General features: G+C 37.8%; 1 protein-coding gene across 1 annotated transcript in view; it reads right to left on the minus strand.

Annotated features, from left to right (window-relative positions):
* The window catches only part of LRP1B (LDL receptor related protein 1B), a 2,136,850-nt gene that overhangs the window by 52,777 nt on the left and 2,065,046 nt on the right, over window positions 1–19,027 (minus strand). The window contains exon 84 of the mRNA XM_062186250.1: window positions 11,940–12,101. Coding sequence (XP_062042234.1) covers window positions 11,940–12,101 — 162 coding nt within the window. The remainder of the gene's footprint in view (window positions 1–11,939; window positions 12,102–19,027) is intronic.

Raw genomic sequence — 19,027 nt, forward strand, 5'->3', positions numbered from 1 at the left:
TTATTAGGAACAATCAACTTTGGACAAATAAGAAACAAAACAACGGCCAAGGTGTCTCAGCTTAAGACATTGCTAAAGCACCACTGCTTATATACATTTAATTAAGGAACCAGTATTTGGAAGGTTTTCTGAAAATGAGTTGAGATCCTTAAGTGTATTAACAAGACCAATGATGGCCTTTCTCTTCCAATAAAACCATAGAATCAAGGGAGATTCAATTTTCCATCTAATACTCTTTAGCAGGCAAAGGGCACAAGTTGAGTTGCATAAATTTGCTTAGGATTTTGTGATTCTTGTCTTTGAAACAGTAAACCAGGAAGCAGAAAAATAAATTTTAGAATTTTTTATAATCCTTAAATAGTTTATACATCCTAAGATATTTTAATAGACTTATTGTGCAGTACTAAATATATCTTCCAAATTCAGAACTGAGTTTAATAAAGTAGGCAAACATTGAATCCAGGTATGCCAATTAAATATTCACTAGGGAAAAATGTGTGCAAAACTCTGATTAGAACTGATAAATTTTTATCAGGAAAGCATATCTAAGAAAATTAGCATTTCATAATTTATTACTAAAAATAGGAATATTCAAAGTAGTTCTTTAGAGAAGACTGCAAATTGTTAAAGAGTAAAATCCTGAGCAAACATCTCCATGTCTGAGTATTTAGGTAGAAGAAAAATATAAAACTCAGAAGACAAGTTATCAAAAATTTGATTTGAGTGAGTAAAGTATGGAGTGAAATTTAAAATGTACCAGCAGCATTTACATTTTTGAAATACTGCTGCTGTAAAACTCATGTTAACAATGATAGCATCACAATTTTAGAAATAGTGAATAATTAACTCATGGAATTATCATGACAATGTATTTTTTGATATGAGAAATCATTGTACAAGGTATTTAATTTTTTATGATGCTATGGGTTAACTATTTTATAATTAATCACATTATAAAAATTTTTGTACTTCATTTATTTACTTGAAAGGCAGTTATGGGTGAAAGGGAGGGAGGGAGGGTGAGGGAGAGAGAGAGAGAAAGAGAGAAAGAGAGAGAAAGAGAGAGAGAGAGTTCTTTGATCTGCTAGTTCACTCCCCAAATGGCCATAATGGCTGGGGCTGGGCTAAGCCTAAGCCTGGAGCCAGTTACACCATGCATGTCTCCCACATGGGTGCAGGGGCCCATGCACTCAGGCCTTCCACTGCTTTTCCAGGCCCATTAGCCTGGAAGTGGATCAGAAGGGGAGCAGCCAGGACTTGAATAAACACCCATATGGGATGCCTGAGTTGTATGTAGGGCTTTAACCCACTGTGCCACAATATCAGCCCCATAAAAAGTTTTTACAAGTAGCTATTTATAAAAAGGTAGAAAGTCATTTGAGACAAGTGAGCAAGCTGAGTTGTAGATGATGGCTAAATATGGTTTAACAGATGAGGCTAATTAAAACCCAAATGAGTGAGTAAGCATATGCTGGCTTAAAAAAAGAATGACAATTTTGCCTACAAATATAGAACACACCTCTGTGAATGTAAACAAGCCATTTGTCATATTTAGGCCCCAAGTTCTCTATCAGAATCTATTAATTTTGGCCTAATAAAACTTATTAACATCTACTGTGTTAATAGTGCCTATGGGCCGGTGCTGCGGCTCACTAGGCTAATCCTCCGCCTGCAGCACCGGCACAAAGCGTTCTAGTCCCAGTTGGGGCGCCGGTTCTGTCCCGGTTGCTCCTCTTCCAGGCCAGCTCTCTGCTGTGGCCCAGGAGTGCAGTGGAGGATGGCCCAAGTGCTTGGGCCCTGTACCCACATGGAAGACCAGGAGGAAGCACCTGGCTCCTGGCTTGGGGGCGGCATAGCGCGCCGGCCCTAGCGACCATTTGTGGGGTGAACCAACAGAAAAAGGAAGACTTTTCTTTCTTTCTCTCTCTCTCTCTCTCACTGTCTAACTCTGCCTGTCTAAAATAAATAAATAAATAAATAAATACATAGTGCCTATGTGCCACAATGCTTAAGCTATGAAGGAATTATATTATTACACTTAAACTATGATAGATCTATATTGCTAAAAAAGCTAGTAGAATTGAACAAAATCAAGATCAATAAAAAACTGTATTCAGCCAATATATAGGAATTATTATTATTATTTAGATGTAGTAAAGAGAACAAAATAATTATTCATAGCTATGATTGGATGTGGCTAGAGTATGTTCTCAAGAGTTGGGGACTTGGTATATAGTGTGGCAAATATTGGGAGGTTGTATGGAACTTTGAGAGGTGGTTCCTGCTGTGAGGTCCAGGTCCTAAGCCCAAACTGTGTCACACATTGTGATTCTTTGTTTTCTTGACTACATATCGGATGCAGTGCCAGCATCCCATATGGGAGCGGGTTCATGTCCCAGTTGCTCCACTTCCAATCCAGCTCTCTGCTGTGACCTGGGAGGGCAGTGGAGGATGGCCCAAGTGCTTGGGCCCCTGCACCCACGTGGGAGTCTTAGAAGAAGCTCCTGGCTTCAGATCGGCTCAGTTCCAGCCGTTGTGGAGTGAACTAGCAGATGGAAGACTTCTCTCTCTCTCTATCTCTGCCTCTGCCTCTGTGTAACTCTGCCTTTCAAATAAATAAATAAATCTTTAAAAAAATAAATAAAAAGAAAGGGAGCAGGGAGAGAGAGCATGTGAGAGCCAGTGCTCTCATCTGCTGGTTCACTACTCAAATGTCTATAATGGCCAGAGCAGGGCTGGGGCCATGACTGTAAGACAGGGCAATCCAGGTCTCCCACAAGGGTGGTGGGAACTCAATTACTTTTGCGATCACTGCTGCCTTCAAGGGTCTACATTGACAGGATGTGGGAGTCAGGAGCTGGATCTGGGGATTGAACTCAGGCACTCTGATGTGAAATTCAAACATCTTAACCACTCCCAGACAGCATGTTTTGTGATGTGGTCTCTTCCTACCACAGATGCACCTACTGTTGTGTGGCCATCCTGGTTTATGCCCTCAACAAAAGCTGAGCCAATGGGTCTCACCCCCATGTCTAATCTTGGACTATAGACTTCTAGATTGTAAACTAAGCCTTTTTTAAAAAAAAAAATTAAACCATGTCTATCTCAGTATTTTTTACAGTAATGGAAAAATGGGTTAAGACACAACAGTAAATTGGAAAGGTTTCATATATAAATAGATAGAGAAATGGATAGGAGTTCATCATGGAAAAGATCATTTCAGATGAGCACAATATGAATAAAATTATTGAGCATATTTTACTCTAATTGGCAGTCAGGGAAGATCTCACCATCAACACATTGGGAACATATGGGGCCATCCTAGAGATATCCACACAATTCCCGTGAGCAAATTTTCTCCCTCCTTTATTTTCTCCCTGCCTAATTTTTTCCCACCATCATTTTCTTTCTCCCTCCTTTCCATCTTTCCATTCTTCTTTATTTTATTTCTTGCTCTTTCTTTTCTACCTTCCATCCCTACTATCTTCTTTCAATCTACCCACTTAAAACCTGCATGCTGAGTTAATGATTTCTGTTACTAACACATGTGCACATATGTTCATTAGATTTTATGTTTAGTATGTTTCTTTAAATAGATAACAAGAGTGTAAAGATAGATAGCTAATAGCTAATTAGCTAGCTTTCTGAGAGACAGAGAGAGAGAGAGAGAGAGACAGAGAGAGGGAGAAGGAGAGAGCTAGTTTCTGCACTGGTTTAACAGCATAAAAAATAGAAGTTTATGAATATACTATTTAATCAGAACTCACTAAAATACTGAGAAAGACACCTTTAAAAGATCACCTGGCAAAATAATACACAACTAAAATGATTCCCTGGTCAAATGTTTGATCTATTAAGATCAGATGTGTAGAGGTAAAACAGATTGCTGCTATATAATAATCAGGGTCTCACTTTACTAAGACTTTCATCAAAATTCAAGGATAATAGAAAACCATTTTAATTTTATTATTAGTTAGTAGCATTTAACCTCTAGCACAGTTATAATAAATGTGTATTGAATTACTGTAATCAATCAATAAAACAATTTAAACAAAGGGACTTTTTATTTAGACAGATTATCCCTTGATCACTTGAAAACATCACAGCAAATTGTTTTAACATGAAGGAGATGAGATTCAGCCTATACAGGTTTATGTGTACAATGTATAAAAATAGTGTATCAAGGATCCAGTCCACACAGTAAGTATGTGTTTTTGTTTCTGTAGTCCCTTGTAGCCCCTTCTCTCCATTCACATGGTAGTTAGGCTCTTAATTTGCCTGCTTTATTTTCTCTCAATGTATTCTCACATGTGACAAATAATGCATTTACATAATTTATAAAAAAACTGCATAATAAGAATAGTTTGGGGTTCCATTTGTGAGTTGGACATATCCCATAATGGATTAATAAGTGTTAAGTTATTGAATAAGCACTGTGCCTTGGAAAGCAGGTTACTGTACAAGGCGAAGAACAAGTCACACTGCTGATATTTTTAGTTTTCAAAACTCCAAAAGCCAATTGCAAATGTGCATAAGTACTGTAGTACTCAAGGACAGCTTTTCCTGCTCCAGAAAGTAACTCAAGTTGTCCAAGATGTGTATGTGAGCATTCATGTGGAGAGAGAAAAGAGGGATATGAGAGATGGAAAGGAAATGAGAGGAAAGGACAGATGCCGCTGAGTGTCTGTAAGATGAACTTCAGATACAGAAACAGACACCGGCTATGGGGGCACTGAACCAATGGGTGATACTTAGTTTACCCCTCTATTGTTTTGAGAGTTTTCTGAGGGTAGAGTTAAGTTAGCATGAAGAAAAGTTGCTGGTAATTAAGCATTAGTAAAGATTTTTTCCCCCCTTGGGAAAAAACACAGCTGGTTGCACTTCCAATTACTACACCTGCATCCCATACCAGAATGCACTTTTGAGTTCAGCTACTCTGCTTCCAATTCAGCTTCAAGCTAATGCATCCTGGAAGGCACAAAATGATGCTCAAGTGTTTGGGCCTCTATATATCACATTGGAGACCTGGATGGAGTTCTGGGCTCTTGGCTTCAGCATGGCTCAACTTTGACTGTTATAAGCATTTGGGAAGTGAACCAGCAAATGTAAAATCTCTCTCTCTCTCTCTCTCTTTCCTTCTCTTTCTAGTACATGAAAAACAAATCTTTTTCTTAAAGATTTTATTTATTTGAAAGAGTTACAGAGAGAGATAGAGCCAGAGAGAGAGAGGTCTTCCATTCCACTGGTTCACTCCCCAGTTGGCCGCAATGGCCAGAACCGAACTGATCCAAAGCCAGGAGCCAGGAGCTTCTTCTGGGTTTCCCACATGGGTTCAGGGGCCCAAGAAGTTTCAACATCTTCTACTGCTTTCTCAGGCCATATCAGAGAGCTGGATCAGAAGAGGAGTAGGCCCGGTGCTGTGGCTCACTTGGTTAATCCTCTGCCTGCTGCACTGGTATCCCATATGGGCACCGGGTTCTAGTTCCAGTTGCTCCTCTTCCAGTCCAGCTCTCTGCTGTGGCCCGGGAAGGCAGTGGAGGATGGCCCAGGTGCTTGGGCCCTGCACCCACATGGGAAGACCAGGAAGAAGGAAGCACCTGGCTCCTGGCTTTGGATCGGCGCAGTGCCGGCTGTAGTGGCCATTTGGGGGGTGAACCAACGGAAGGAAGACCTTTCTTTCTGTCTCTCTCTCTCTCTATCTCCTTAACTGTCTATAACTCTAGCTTTCAAAAAAAAAAAAAAAAAAAAAGAAGAAGAAGAAGAAGAGTAGCCAGGACTCGAACCATCATCCATATGGGATGCTAGCACTGCAGACTGCAGCTTTAAACCACTGCGCCACAGCGCCAGACCTGCAAATAAACCTTTTTGAAGAAATATGTCACTCAAGTTTAAAAATAGATTCTTTTCAATAATATTACTGAAATTACTAAACATAATTACTAAAATTCAACATTAAAGTATGTGAGGCAGAGATAAGTTTAGCAATAGTTAACAATGTAATTATTAGAATCTGAAACTTAAATAGATAACTACTCTGAAAAAAATCCATATCTCATCTTTTTTTTTTTTTTATTTTTGACAGGCAGAGTGGACAGTGAGAGAGAGAGAGACAGAGAGAAAGGTCTTCCTTTTGCCGTTGGTTCACCCTCCATATCATATCTCATCTTTGATCCATTTGACTACAGAACTCCAAGTTGTGTCTTTTTTTCATTTATTGTTTGAAAACGTACTGCATTTGGTTTTCTCCTCATGAAAAATGACATGAGCAATTGTCTTCACAGGGGTTTTGTTCCAATGAATCCTCAATTCCCAAAATAATGAATGATGCACATAGGAGCTCAACACATTTCAGCTGCATAAATTAACTTCAATAGTTAGAATATGCTTTTTTACTAACATATGCCTATGATTTTGGAAAGATATACCTCATTATCCATTAATTTCACTTTTTACATAAGCACATTTGCCCTGAATCATTTTTTTCATATTATTTTTTCTTTAAATGCAGCTGTAACATTATAGCAAGAGTCTTTTTTCACTAATTCTAGTTTTGCTATTAGATCAAAATTACCATCAACATTATTTTTATAACCCTGACAATTAATCTAAATAACTTAGACTAAAATAATACTTAAAATAATTACATTACCCAACCCTTAGCTCATGATTTTCTGCTATAATCATGTGAGAAAATATATCTATTTTTTCACATGCATTAAGATAGTAATTACTTTAAGCCAATTTCTATTTTTGTAATCTTCAGTGTTTTTCACACTAAGAATATAAACACCCTATTTTTCTGAAACATGGATCTTGAATCCCTTGTTAGGAAAGAGCCCCAGTTTCTGACCCTGCCTTTGAATGGAATTTTATTAGAGCACAGAATAAAACTGGGCTCAGCAGGATAGAAGCAAGGTGCTTATACTTTGTCTCCATATACCCCAACAGCTACATTTTAGTTGCACAGCACAACAAGTGATGAGCTTTGCAAAACACCATGGCTTCTTTGATCTACTAGTGTAGAGGGGAGAGAACTTGAATGATAAAATACTGTATGAACATTTCTGAAGAGAAGTGCTGAGATTCTAGGACAAAGAGGTTAGGGGACTTGAGGGGCTTAGCAGACATTGAGGACCTCATGCATCAAGAAAAAGAAGTATGGACAATTAGAGAGGGCACATTTAGAAGGCAGTAAACAGTTTTTCATGGTTAGAGGAAGAGCACATTAAGTAATGTCTTACATTTATCCAAGATAAGAGATGGCAAGAACCTGAAAAAAGACAATGTTTAGGGGACACCATTGTGGTGCAATGGGTAAAGCCACTGCCTGCAATGCCTGCAATGCCAGCATCCCGTGTGGGTACTGGTTGGAGTCCCAGTTCATCCTCCCTCCCTCCCTACCTCTGTCTCTCTCTCTGAAACTCTTTCAAATAAATAAATAAATAAATAACCTCTGTCTCAATCTACAAAAGTAAAAGACAATGTTTACCTTCTCACCATAAGAACAAGGATTTGAAGAGCACTAGGTAAAGAGTGTACCAAAATGTTTGGTCACCCTCCATGCCAATGTTCTAAAGAATCTTCAACATTTGAATATTGATTACATGGCTGGTCCTTACTGATAGTTCTACTTTCCAAATCACAACTCTTTGTCAAGACTCTAGGCTCAGTTCAGATTGACATTCATATATTAATAGGAGACACTGAAAATATTCTGTTGTCCAGGGCTGTCTTTGTGGAGTGATGGGCTAAGCCTCTGTCTGTGGCACCAGCATCCCATATGGGTGCTGGTTCATGGCCTGGCTGCTCCTCTTCTGATCCACCTCTCTGCTAAGGTTTGGGAAAAATGTAGAAGATGGCCCAAGCACTTGCACCCCTGCACCTAAGTGGGAGACCCAGAAAAAGCTCCTGGCTTCTGGCTCCTGGCTTCTGGCTCCTGGCTCCTGTCTTTGGATTGGCCGAGCTACAGCCATCGTGCCATTTGGGAAGTGAACCAGCAGGTGAACCTTCCGCTCTCTTTGTCTCTCTCTTTCTCTGTCTTTCTCTATCTCTCTTTCTAATTCTATCTCTCAAATAAAAATAAATTTTAAAAAGAAAATATTCTATTGTCTTTCCTTGCACATTTTAAAAATTACTTTGGTAGGCCGGTGCCACGGCTCACTTGGCTAACCTTCCACCTGCGGCGCCAGCACCCCGGGGTTCTAGTCCTGGTTGGGGTGCCGGATTCTGTCCCGGTTGCCCCTCTTCCAGTCCAGCTCTCTGCTGTGGCCTGGGAGGGCAGTGGAGGATGGCCCAAGTGCTTGGGCCCTGCACCCGCATGGGAGATCAGGAGGAGGCAGCTGGCTCCTGGCTTTGGATCAGTGCAGTGCACCATCTGCAGCGGCCATTTAGGGGGTGAACCAACGGAAAAGGAAGACCTTACTCTCTGTCTCTGTCTCTGTCTCTGTCTCTCTCACTGTCTAACTCTGCCTGTCAAAAAAAAATTACTTTGGTATCTTTTATCTACACTTGTCCTAAGCTTAAACAGCTTAAGCCTAAAAGTCTTCTTAGTACTTATTTTCAATAAAGACCACGGTAAGTCAGTGTGCCACCTCTGCCTTGCACCCTAATAGAGAGTCTGTAAAAAAATGTGATACGGTGGACAGGGCATTAAATAGCAGGGTATTTAACAACCAGGAGAAGCCTAGTTTTGGAATCAGATCCGCAAGGCTGCGAACCTATCTCCTATGCTCTCTAACGTGGTAGATTAGGAAAGCTGCTTAATTTCATTGTCTGACATCTGCAAGGTGTTACTAATATACAAATCTCAAGGGGTTGTATGAACATTTATTGAAATGCTATAGAGCCATGCATTAGATAAAATAATGTGTCACAACGTTTATATCTGTGACTAACAATGGGTGATATAATGAATTCAGTGAATGTTACTCCACCTGACAGCCCTCCCCTACGAAAATCAAATGGAATCAAAACAGATAAACTTTGAAAGGATTTCACTTCTAGGCTTTTGCATATGCTGTTTCTTTAGTGTTTTCCCCTTTTCAGAGCTAGCTTATCTTTTTTCTGATCCCACCTTAGACATCACTTCATGCAAGGAATCTTTCTCATAGGCTAACCTTCAAGTCCTTTCTGTGGGTTCTGACAGCCTTAGTACTTTATCATACTGCCCTGTCATAACTAGTTTTCTCTTCTGGATGAAAGATTAGACAGGAAATTCTTTGAAAGCCGAACATGTTTTTGATGCCCACTGTTTTCCTCAAAGCCCAACATAATGGCATATTCACTGTAAATATTAAAACATGTTCACTGACTGACAGACAAAAACTACTCTAGAGGACAAATGGTAAAAAATAATCTCACAATAACATAAAATATAATAGGTTCCCATTGTAGTGTATAACTTTTATAAGTTACGTGATTATAGCTCTAATGCCAGTTGCAACTTATGGTATCTTTGGATATCTGTCAGGTACTTCTAATTGTAAATGAGAGACACCACTTACTATCTATGCTTCTATGTTAAACAGTAGGAGTAAGCCATTCAGGTTCACTTATAATAAATTGAGTTCTAATTGAAATTAAAATGATTCTGCACATAGATCACTAGAAGACTTTAAAAATATCCATGACAGGACAAGCAGGTTATCATTTAATTTTATACCTGATTCTTAGTCTTAGATTTTGAGTTGTTCCTAATTGACCTCTCTGCCCTAATGTTAATTACAAACAACCTCACATATTGTTGATCTCACACTTAACAATTAGATTTAAATGCAAAATGCCATGTTTATTAATTTTTAAAAAATATATTAGAAATCTTTGCTCTAGGATAGCATGAAATGCATGTACATTTGTTCTTGAACAACTAGCCTAAAAAACACTTAATTTTACTTTGGTCGTTATTTATCTCTGTCTCTCCTCCCTGGGCTGCTGCTGGTAGAATTAATTTGCATTTCAGACCTCAGGATTTTATACTGCTATTAAGAGCTGTGAAATGTTTGTAGTCAGCACAACTAAGAAGGGATGTTTTACCTCCCACTAATGGACCTTTAATTAGGCACTGTAATGAGCCATTCTGCCATTCCTTCATTGATAGAGATGATTTTGTGTATGCTAGATACAATTTTGACAGAACACCAGGCCCACTGAACCCTGGCGACTCACATCTAATAGATGCTGAATTTATTATGCTTTTGTCAGTTGTTGGATTTGTCATTTTAATGACACTGTCCACAGACTTATTATGCTGCCAAAGAAGAACATCAACATACTGCAGGGATATTTGTTGACATCTTGATCAACAACTCCTGGGGTCTAATTCTGACAATAATATTACCACTTTGAGACCTTAAGCAAGTTATTTAACCTCTGTTTAAGGATTAATTGGTTAATTTTAATAAGTGCTTTGCAGTAAAAGGTGGGAAGTGCTCTGACTGCTAATAGTGATAATAAAATTATAATGCAGCCTTTTCTAAAGCATCAGGCTACCTCAGACTGTGATTCTATTATGCTGACAATTAAAATATAAGCTAAGTAAATTTATTTTTGGAAGAATCCAAGTTACTATAATGATGGCCACCCTGTGTTTTTTAAATAGTTCAAAAATAACCAAGAGTGTTTATGATTCAATTTAAAAAAATTAAAAACAAGAAAGATGAAAAAAGATTCAGATTTTATGGTAATATACCAATTGGGAACCAAGAGGTAAAATGAGAAAATATTAGTACTAGATTAAACACACATAGATGCCAGATCGTAACTTTTGTACATTAAATTGTCTTTTTATTAACTTTTATTTACTACCTTCATTTATTTATCTGTGTGATTACCTAGTTGTTCATTTGTCTATTTGATAAATGCTGTTGCTGAGGATAGTTTCTAAGAGGTCCCAGACAAGTAAGGGAAATATACACAGCTAACAAAGATAGAAGATAAAAGTGATCAGGGCCAGAAAAGACAAAGAGATATACAACAGACCTTGAGGTTAATTAAAACTAGGAGGGGTTGAAATGGTGTTGAATCTGGGTGTCATCACCATGCCAGGGTATTTGGCATTTACTGGGATAGGGGTGGTCAGTGTGGTTTTCCTAAAATAAAGGAGAAACTGAGTAAGTGTAGAGAGTAATGAAGTTTTCACAATGTGGGATAATGGTTGGCATTATTCCTTGTTTATATGGAAATCATTTGGAGTCTGGAAAGTGGTGCTGCAAATATAATGAAAAACATGAGGTAGTAGACAGAAGTTGAGCTGGAATGCTGCTAAGAGGGAGATGAGAGTTCTGGTGATATGAGCAACATGTAGGAATGCATAAGTGTAACTGGATTACAGTTTCAGATAAACTACTGGCCTGTGATGGACATCATTTAAAATGTAATTTGGAAAAGCCACATGAAAAAGGGCATAGATAAACCTAGCATTCAACTAAGTTGAGCTGGAGATTGAAGTTTATAATTATTCATATTTGAAGAGTATTAACAACAATGAAATTCAGGAAATCATCTAAGGGATAGGCATCAAACTTGTGTGTATCTTTAAAATATCTGGAAAGCTTTTCAGTAATATAAATACCCCAAACACAGGCTAGTGGAGTTAAAATTTTCAAAGGTGGTATGGGGAACAGTATTTTATAAAAGATGTTGAGGTCATTTTAATATGCAGAGTTGAATGAGAATCACTGACTCAAGGTATGAGTTACAGAGAAGAAAAAAGAAACGAAGAAAGGGTTGACAGTCCCTGTGATGTTTAAAATTGGAGATAAAAAAGGAACCAACAAAGAACCCTAAAGAGAAGTAACCAATAAAATGGAAAGGAAAACAAGAGTGATGTCCACAAAAACAAGTGAAGAAAATTCAGATAAAGTGCAAATAACAACAAGATTACTTGATGTAAACATCAAAGCACACTTCCACAGTGACTTCTGGCGGCTGCTGTCACTTACAGTACTGACATCTGTCTCCGGTGTACTCAGACTGGCAGTGGCAGTATGGCTGATTCCCAGCAGTGACAATGCAGGTGCCTCCGTTTTGACAAAAGTCCTCACAGACTGTCTTGCCACAGTTTGGCCCCGTGAACCCTAGTGCACAGCTGCAGGTGGGTCTCCCTATTAGGAAAAACAAACAAACAAAAAAGGATAATAAAAAAGTAAATTGTTAGACTTACATTTTTTATGTTAATGGAATTGTGACTAGATAAGAATTGGGAAGCTAACTTTCTGATCAAGGGCTGTCTACAGATCTGTGACTTTATGCAGCAACACAATCTGTTTGGTTACTTGTTTGTCCAAAGAAGCTTTGACCTAAGGATTAATTAGGTCAAATAATCAGAGATTATTTTATGAATAATTATATTTTCATGCATGCATTGCATGTTTAAAGTGCTTATATTATTTTCTATACTTCTCTTTACATTTCAATTTTAAAATTATTGTTCTACTCATATGTGGTACCACAGACTACATTTTATTATAGTTTAAAATATATACATATTTCCCACTGTTCAATCATAATCTATCAATGACTGCTGAATTTGCACACAATATTTATTTACACTTGCTACAGGTAAATATTTAATAAGTTTAAAGTAAACATGCAATTTATAACAATTATATTTATTAACAATAGCTATTTTATTTGAATGCACATACTCTGTTTTCTATACAGCACTTACTCTGCCTATTTTGTCTGGTTTCGATATTTTTACTCATAACAAGGGGTTGTTAGTTATAATCTAGTAGATAAAATGACTTAGAAGTTTAGTGTGAAGAGAATATGAGTGCAAACCATTTTATTTTGATTTGTTTATATTTTAGAGAGACAGAAAGAGTAAGAATGAGAGAGTCCCCGCCTTTCAGTTCACTCTCTCAATGACTACACTGCAGCTGCACCAAGGCTGAAGTAAGGAGCTGGAAACTCAACCCAGATGGACCATAAGGGTGGCAGGGACACCTGCTACCTCTCAGGGCTCCCATTAGCAGGGAGATGGAATCAGGAACACAGCTGCTCTCCCCTCCCCTTCCATACACTTCACTTTCTCTCTCTCTCTCTCTCTCTCTCTCTCTCTCTCTCTCTGTATGTGTGTGTGTCTTCTCTCACTTTTCATTTGAGAGGCAGAGACAGAGGCAGTAACAGAAAAAGAAAAACAGTTGTAAATCTGATGTATCATCTTTGAATATTTTTATTCACTAGTTTCATGGGAACTAACATCAGAATAAAAGGAAAACATCCTTTTAGGTGTTCTGAACATAATACAGTTAACTGTTCTTTTAGGAATGAGTCTCTGTAACAGCTCAACCTCTCAAAAACTAAGAAGGAAATATGGAACTAGCTCTATAAGAGAGAATGAAAACAAAACTATGGATATGATTTGTATGGGGGAAAGATTGAGTATTAAAAGTTGCAAAAATATAAAGGAACAACCTGGGAAAGAATTTCAATTATGGATCTCAATTTAGTATGACTAAAGTCACTCATTTGCCTAGCATTGAAGAATTTCTATGTCAGAGCCTCTCTCATATTTGAGGTGAGAAAACATAATTAGAATGGTCAGACAATGCATCAGTGTAAGGCTTACTAAGACTTAATGTGTGAAATGATCTACATTTTTTCTCTTGCCACATATTCTACATTAAAGAAGTCTACACATTTCAAGCATTATTAAATGAATAAAATACCTTCAAATAAAATGTATCCACATTTCCTAGAGAAGGAGTAATATGATGTTCCACAATTTATTTATTTATTTTACTTTGAAAGAAGACTACAAATGCAGAAGTACTAGAGCCTGTTGCTCCAAAGGTACAAAGTAATATATATTTATATGGTGAAGAACATTGCTTCCAAGTTTACTATTTATGAATATTACTAGCTTGGTAGGGTAGATAAATGCCTATTAATAAATAGCCTGAGGGGGCTGGCATTGTGGCATAGGAGTAAAGTCACTGCCTGTGATACCCACATTTCATTTGGGCACAGATTTGTATCCCAGCTGCTTGACTTCTGATTCAGCTCCCTGCTACTTACCTGGGAAAAGCAAGCTTTATAAATGGCCCAAGTGTTTAGGACTCTGCCCCCACGTAAGAGACCTGGAAAAAGCTCCTGACTCCTGGTTTCAGAATGACCCAGCCCTGGCTGTGGTGGCCATCAGGGAAGTGAACCAGCAGAAGGAAGGTTCTCTCTCTCTTCCTCTCCCTCTCCCTCTCTCTTTCTCTCTCTCCTTATCTCTCTCATTCTCTCTCTCTGTCTCTTTCCCTTTCTATATAACTTTGACTTTTTAAAAAATATGTATTTATTTATCTATTGATTTATTTGTTTGAAAGGCTGAGATGCATAAAGAGAAAAAGAGAGAGAAAGAGGTAGGAATCATCCATCCACTGATTCAGGCCCCAAGTGGCCACAATGGGTGGGGCGGAACCAGTCTGAAGCCAGATGCCAGAAGCTTGCTCTGGGTCCCCTACGTGGTTGCAGGAGTTCCTGGACTTGGGCACTCTCCATTGCTTTCTCAGGCACATTAGCAGGGGAGGTGGATCAGAAGTGCAATAGCTGGGACTTGACCGCGCATCCATATGGGATGCCAGCCCTGCAGGCGCAGGCTTAACCCTTTGTAACACAGTGTCTGTCCCAACTTAGACTTTCAAAATAAATACAATTTAAAAAATAAATAAACAAATAAACTGAGAAACAAGATAAATTTTATTTATGTTAAAAACTGGGTAGCCTTACATTTTATGTTGCCAGAAAACTTCTTACCAAGTTTTCATGGGATATGTTCCCTATAGTGGTGACAGATGGTTCCAGTTTTTGTTGATGGAGAAACAAAACATTCTCTGTCACGTTAGTAGGTGAAAAAACAAAGATACAAGCAAGAGAAGAAATAGTGATAGAAGACAAAGAGGTTGATCAGTGTTGCTGAGGAAAATCAGAAGCCGGAACAAAAGAAGTAATCCCTTATCTTCAATAGATGCCCATGAATGATTTACAGAGAAATAGAATATGTGAACAGTAATACAAAGTAACCTGAGTGTAATGTGAAACAGTGCATAAGGACAGAAGAAATCGAAAGTGCATTAGAACAACCAGAAAAAATGTCACACGGAAGCAGACTGTAAGCATTGTAGATTCCTGGTTTTCTTGTTACTATTTTGTTTTTAAATTATGGGTGGAAAAATGATAGAAGTCTGAAAGAAACACACACAACCTACTGAGGTGCTTGAAAATGCCTTTATGTTAGTCATTCAGAGAACTGATTCTGCTTTCCGGACTTTGTCTTGTCTGATTTTGAAACCAGAGCAGAGTGACCAGTGTGTTCCCCAAGTCAACAGACACTCCTAGCATTGAGATTTCAGATGATTTTTTTTCTTCCAAAAGCACTTCTTTCTCTTTCTGAGAATTAAACATCTCTTTGACAAGTAGAAATCTTCACATTCAAGGGAATCTTATTGAACTGAAACAGTATAGTGATGCAGCAGATCTTTTATTTGCTAATGCGAAATGAACCATCTGTTGCAGGATTGTATAACGCACTCCATGTAATATTTCAGGAATACCTTTGGATGCACCCTAGCAATTGCACTGGGTTCATGTATCAATCTTTTGTAGGTAAGAGACTTTGATTTTGATGTTTACAAAGGAAACAACACTGTTACAATGATTAAGGTATAGATTTATAGCAGTGGGAGCTAGGTAACTGATTGCCTACAATGATTGCACCATTTGAAGAAGCATCAATTGACCTGAGGTAGGAGGGAAAAGAAACTGTTTCCTGGCTCTGAATCATTCTAGTTTCTAGAGCATCCTTAGGTCACACATTAAGAGAGTAGGTTTTCAGATTCAAAGTCTACCTGAGTCAAATTACTGGCTCATGCATCCACTGCACCTTGCAGGTTGTTTCCTCATGTATAAAATCGAGATATTAGTAACACGGCCTCCATGGAGCTGCTGTGTATACTCACATATAATAAATGATGCAATCCATGCTAAGTATTTCTTACTGCATTCAGTTGAATTTTACCTCTGATTATTATGATTTCTCCTGAGAGGCACCATGTGTAGTTATGATTTATTCTATGATTTTTTTTCTATAAAGGCATTTGAACAGTTTAAGCAAATATTTCTAAATTTTCATTAAATTACACATATGATCACCATGATTGAGAAAAAGTTGTATTTATTTTACAGAAGTGATGGAATACAGTCGGAATTCCCCACCAAGTTTACATGCAAACTCCAACATTTTCAAACTTCAAAGGACAGGTTTTTCCCTCTTTTTAGTTTCTTAACATGCTTAGCTCTATCTTTAAAAAGAAAACATAGACACATGCCACAACAGCAACAAGCAAAATAAAAACTAAATCAGATAGTTACTAAGTCCTTCTATTTCCACAACTTTAAACTTTGGTACATCCTGGAGCATCTTCAAAAGATAATTTCACGGCTTCCAACTCTATCAATATATGACAAAATAAAATATGTATGCTAAAATCAAACTCCAATTCTTCATGGAGTTAGCAATTTTTATTTGTAATATATAGAATAATGTGGGTAAATATATATTTTCTCCTTGTGCTCTCAAAAGAGAGGCCAGAAACCTCAACATGAATATGTTGCTCATGTACATTGATTCTGATTTTCTGCTTGCAAGCAGAAGTTTAGAAGTTTAGAATAGAAATATTAATAAGTGTTTTTGCCCTTACAGTATATTTCTTTTTAAAAATATTTTTATTTTATTACTTATTTGAAAGCCAGAGTTACAGAGAGCAAAGGAAAGACACAGAGAGATCTTCCATCACTCCCCAAATGGCTAAATGATCAGGAATAGGCCAGGCCAAAGCCAGGAGCCAGGAGCTTCTTTCAGGTCTCCCACATGGGTGCAGATGCCCAAATACTTGGTCCATCTTCTGCTTTCACAGGCACATTAGCAGAGAGCTAGATCTGAAGCAGAGCAGCTGGGACATGAGCCACCAGTGCTACAGGCTGCAAACCAACCTGCTGTGCCACAGCGCTAGCCCCCTTTGCAATACATTTCAAAGCTTATCTGTTAAAGCTTTCTTCTTTTCCCTTAATAAATTCAGCTACTATTCCTAACTGCTCTCCTCTTCAGGTTTTTCATCCTAACTTTAAAATGTTTAATAACCTCCATACTTGGAATTATCTCTACTTGGCTTCACTAGGATTGCTGATTTCCCTAGCTTTTCTATGAATGCTTTTTTTTTTTTTTTTATAGTTGTCCTTACATTTTCCCTTTCTATCCCTCAACAAATGTCTTCCGAACTTCTTCCTGGGGATATTTCCCAATTTATAGCTCAGATCATTCATTCATTCATTCTCTCTCCTTCTCTCTCTCTTTCTCTCTCTCTCCCAGTTTTCTGAGTCTGGGCTCATTCTCCATCCTAAACTTCAGAGCATTATGTTCATTCCTCTTTGAGTATTCCCATATGGTTCTCTGGCAGCTCACTAGGTCTGACAACTTTTCCTACTTCCTGAAAGACATATTTATTTGAAAAGATCTTGTCCTCAGTGCTACATTTGTTTGCACTACACTTTACATTTCTCAGTGCTAGGTCTACTCTGTATTCCTATTTCACTGCACATGTTGATTAGCTTAGTGCCTTGCCAAATGTCTGCTGTGATGGTTAATTTCATGTCTCAACTTGAAAAAGGATGTCCAGATGGCAGGTGCAACATTGTTTCTCAGTGGGTCTGTAAGGGCATTTCCAGAATAAATTAGCATTGGGATTAGTAGACTGAGTAAAGAAGATCCATCCTTACCAATGTGGGCACATATCATCTAATTCACCTTCAGGCTCAAATAGAACAAACAGGTGGGAAATGGAGGGGTATGAATTAGCAGTTAAGGCACTTGCTTAGCTGTTCACATTCCATATCGGATTGCTGAGGTTTGAATCCCAGCTCTGCTTCCAATTCCAGCTTTCTACTAAAGCACACTGGGAAGCAACAGAAGAATGCTAGAATATTTGGTCCCCACCACCAACACAGGAGATCTAAACTGAGATCCCAGTTCCTGGCTTTATACTAGCCCAAGCTGGCCATTTGCAGGGGCATTTGGGGAGTAAATCAATAGATGGAAAGCTGTCTCTTTTTTTTTCTCTCTCTCTCTGCCTTTTAAATAAATAGAAATTACAGATTGTCATTGTTGAGCACCTGCCTTCTCCTGCCCTTGAATCTTGGAGCTCCTGATTCGTTGTCCTTGGAGTTTAAGACTTACACTAGCGTTCGCTCCTCCACTACCCCTTGCTTAGACCGTTGGTCTTATACAGGGAATTACTGTCTCCCTGCTTTCAGACCTTTGCAAGGGACTAAATGAGCCCATTCTTGTTTCTCCAGTTTGCAGACAGGGCATGGTCAGGAAACTTCTTGGACTCCATCAGGAAATAAATATCAACTCCAATAATAAATCTCTTCTTACACATCTATACATATGTTCTTATTTCTTGTTTTCTTAAAGATCCTAATATATGAGTGTGCTACAAAAAGTTCAAGGAGAATACAACTATGAAAAAACTATACATGGTTTTCAATTTTTTGTACCCAAATAAAGTGATCTTTTAATTTCATTTTCCCACAAAGTTTTGAAGTACCCTCATATATGCATAGAATCAATGGAGCTTACTTCTATTTATTTATATTACTTTGTGCATAAATAGTAATTGACTGCATATATCTTCTAACATGTTCTAGTATAGTTTCATACCAAAAAATGAATTAATTATAAACAGTTGCAATTGAACTAGAAAATCAATAATAGCTAATATCAAATATAAGGAGAATATAACTAAAATGACTACTGATCTATAATCAATTATAAATATTTTAAGGAATATACAATGACATAATTAAACACTGTATATCTCATGAGAAAAATGGAAACATCTTGGAATCTCACATAATTTTTTAAAGTTTCACTTATATTGCATGTCCACATGTAGCAAAATAGTATTTCATTAAAAATAGTTGATTCTATAATCTTTCATAATTAATACTTAAGGAAATTAAATAAACTTGGTGTAGTTGT

Source organism: Lepus europaeus, chromosome 1 (genome assembly GCF_033115175.1).
Source record: "Lepus europaeus isolate LE1 chromosome 1, mLepTim1.pri, whole genome shotgun sequence".
In the NCBI taxonomy this organism is placed as follows: Eukaryota; Metazoa; Chordata; class Mammalia; order Lagomorpha; family Leporidae; genus Lepus; species Lepus europaeus.